The 2,500-nt window shown below is 43.3% G+C and overlaps 1 protein-coding gene across 7 annotated transcripts in view; it reads left to right on the top strand.

Annotated features, from left to right (window-relative positions):
• Nucleotides 1-2,500, top strand: part of LOC101853313 (myogenesis-regulating glycosidase) — a 111,077-nt gene that overhangs the window by 104,572 nt on the left and 4,005 nt on the right. For 4 of the 7 annotated variants that reach the window (XM_035969536.1, XM_035969535.1, XM_013081959.2 and 1 more), the window contains exon 2: nt 1-1,153. This exon is cut by the window's left edge. The exons of the other annotated variants lie outside the window; for them this stretch is intronic. In XM_035969536.1, the coding sequence (XP_035825429.1) occupies nt 1,100-1,153 (54 nt within the window). In that variant the 5' untranslated portion in view covers nt 1-1,099. The remainder of the gene's footprint in view (nt 1,154-2,500) is intronic. 7 annotated transcript variants of the gene reach the window in all.

Raw genomic sequence — 2,500 nt, 5'->3', positions numbered from 1 at the left:
TGATGTTTTTACCAGACAGGATACGCTTTTCCCTTTCTGGTTGGACTTCATAATTCAAAAAATGCTTGCCAACTAAGGAACACTACTCGACTCCTGGGTGATCGAAGAAGTCGTTGATGTCACCAAATTAAGGGACCAGTCGTCAGCTACTACAGTCTAAGACATTCAATATATCATAACGTATTTTTGCTTATGAGGAACAGAAAAGTGGTTCTGGGGGAATGGTTTCGTGGATGTCTCGGACCTGACTTTTTCTTTGTCTCATCCAAACAATGGCTGTGATAGTGGAGAAGGCAGCCGCGCGTACGTACACGAGTGTGGATTGATTACGCCGCCCCACTCCGCCTGGATGTGAGCAGCTGGGACTGCTCCCGGTGGTTGTATCGAACGGCTCAAATTATGATAGTACAATTGTGATATTATGATGCCACCGGTAGCTCGTTTGGTGTGATGTTTCAAGACATATCTCTTCCCCCGAGGAGATTGGGATTGACTTTTGTAAGACAGAATGCCCTGGCAAAAGGCGACATTTTTAATATTGACCGCGGTAAAAGAAAACGAAAAAGTCGCACCTCAGAATAAAATAGTCTGCAACTAATACGCGATAGGAACATCAATAATGCCACCAAGTGCATCTATTAGAATATATGAATAAGCTGTGACTATGGTATAATAATGTGTTCTTTTTATCTTGATTCATGAGCAGTGTTTTGCGTGTCGGTGTGGACACACGTCATGATAAAAGAGAGCTGGGTTTTTCCCTGTTGGAATATAACTATGATTATACAGAAATAAAACCACGGAAGTAGTTGACCTGTTATTGTGGTCCTTACCCCAAAAGTGACGTACGAATGACGTACTGCGATTTCCACAATCTCCTTCTAAACGGAGGACGTCTATTCGCTTGGATAATATTATTTTCTTCTTGGTTTCGAATACCACGTGGCGTCCAGAGAATTGAACTGTTTACTATGTGAAAGATAAGGGTAATGCTGTTGTCGCGTGCTAGAAGAACTCTCCTGACTAAGAATTCGTAGATTGCTTTCATTGTGAAGGGTTTCCTTGTTGCTGAGGGCTTGTGGTTGACCTCGCCTTCGTCATGACTCCCTCACCGAGTTCAGAGGTCAAGGCCTACGACGACTCGGTACCAATAGTACGTATCAATCTTGTCACCTTTGCTTGTGAGGCTTGGTTTCTTTCTTTTGTTTATCCCCAAATGCCAAGCACGTTCTCCTATGCAGGTTTTGTAGTGATGCTGACGAGTGTGTGCACGTGTGCATGTATGTGTGTGTGTGCGTGTGTGTCTGTGTGTGTATGTGTGTGTGTCTGTGTGTGTGTTTGAAGGGAGGGAGGGAGAGAGGGAGGAAGGAAGAAGGAAGGAAGGAAGGGAGGGAGGGAGGAAGGAAGGAAGGAAGGGGGGAGAAAGGAAGGGAGGTAGGAAGGAATGAAGGAATGAATGAAGGGGGGGGGGGAGGAAGGACGGAAAAGAGGGGGGGGGGAGGAAGGAAGGAAGAAAGGTATCTATTCAGTGTTTAAGGTCTTAGCCTATATTACGTAGAGAGAACGTTACAGAAGATGTAGTTGCATGCACTTCGTGCGGATTCCTTTTTTTTATGGGGAAGGTATTATGGCTTACTTTGAATTTTTTTTCGAGAGTACATGTTATTTTCTCTTTCCAAAGTGGCTTCGGTAGCCTAGTGAGATTGCGGGTTCGGGGTTCGAGCCTCAGTTCGGTCCGACGTTGTGTCCTTGGGAAGGGTACTTTACCTGAATTTCCCACTTGGCTCGGTCCGCTCGGAGATGGACGTTAAACTCGGAGGTCCCGCCTCTTAAATAGTGTTGATAGGGGGCGCTAAACTTATACTATTTCACCTTTTTTTTTTGTCTGTTCAACTATAGACAGAAACGTGTCAGCGCTAAAAAGGTTTAAAATGTGTATCATTATTGTATAGTGGTCTCAGTATTGATTGTTCTGGCACTGAGCCATTTGTGCTTGATTGATATAGACATCTAGTGTATTTTGGTGTTTGTCTGCATCTTAGCACATTGCACGGCATGAAAGTAAGTACAATATCGGTGGGTGGTGAGCGGGTACTCTCGTGTGGTTTGCTTTTTCTTTCCCATCAAGCATCTATCGTCCTTATCTCAGTTTTTTTGTTTTTTTTTTGCATGTTACTTTCTAATAGTAGATCTAACACTTCTGATCTTCGGCACTTATATGACCGAATAGTGTTGCAAGTGCGGTAAAACTTACTTAAACTAGAAGTGCAGTACATGTATTTGAAGTCCTTTGTTGACTACTTGATGTCGTATCCATTATTTTTCTGGCTTTTGGAAGGAAAATGGATTAGTGTGATAAAATAATGCACTTTAAAAATTAATACTTGACTCTCCCATGTGCTGTGTCTCCACAGAACGAATGACAATGGAAGCTTTCACAATTACCTCTTCTTCTTCTTCTTCTTCTTCTTCTCCTCCTCCTCCTCCTCCTCCTCCTCCT

This window comes from Aplysia californica, unplaced genomic scaffold, assembly GCF_000002075.1.
Source record: "Aplysia californica isolate F4 #8 unplaced genomic scaffold, AplCal3.0 scaffold00153, whole genome shotgun sequence".
Taxonomy (NCBI): domain Eukaryota; kingdom Metazoa; phylum Mollusca; class Gastropoda; order Aplysiida; family Aplysiidae; genus Aplysia; species Aplysia californica.
This window is presented reverse-complemented; position numbering and strand designations above follow the sequence as displayed.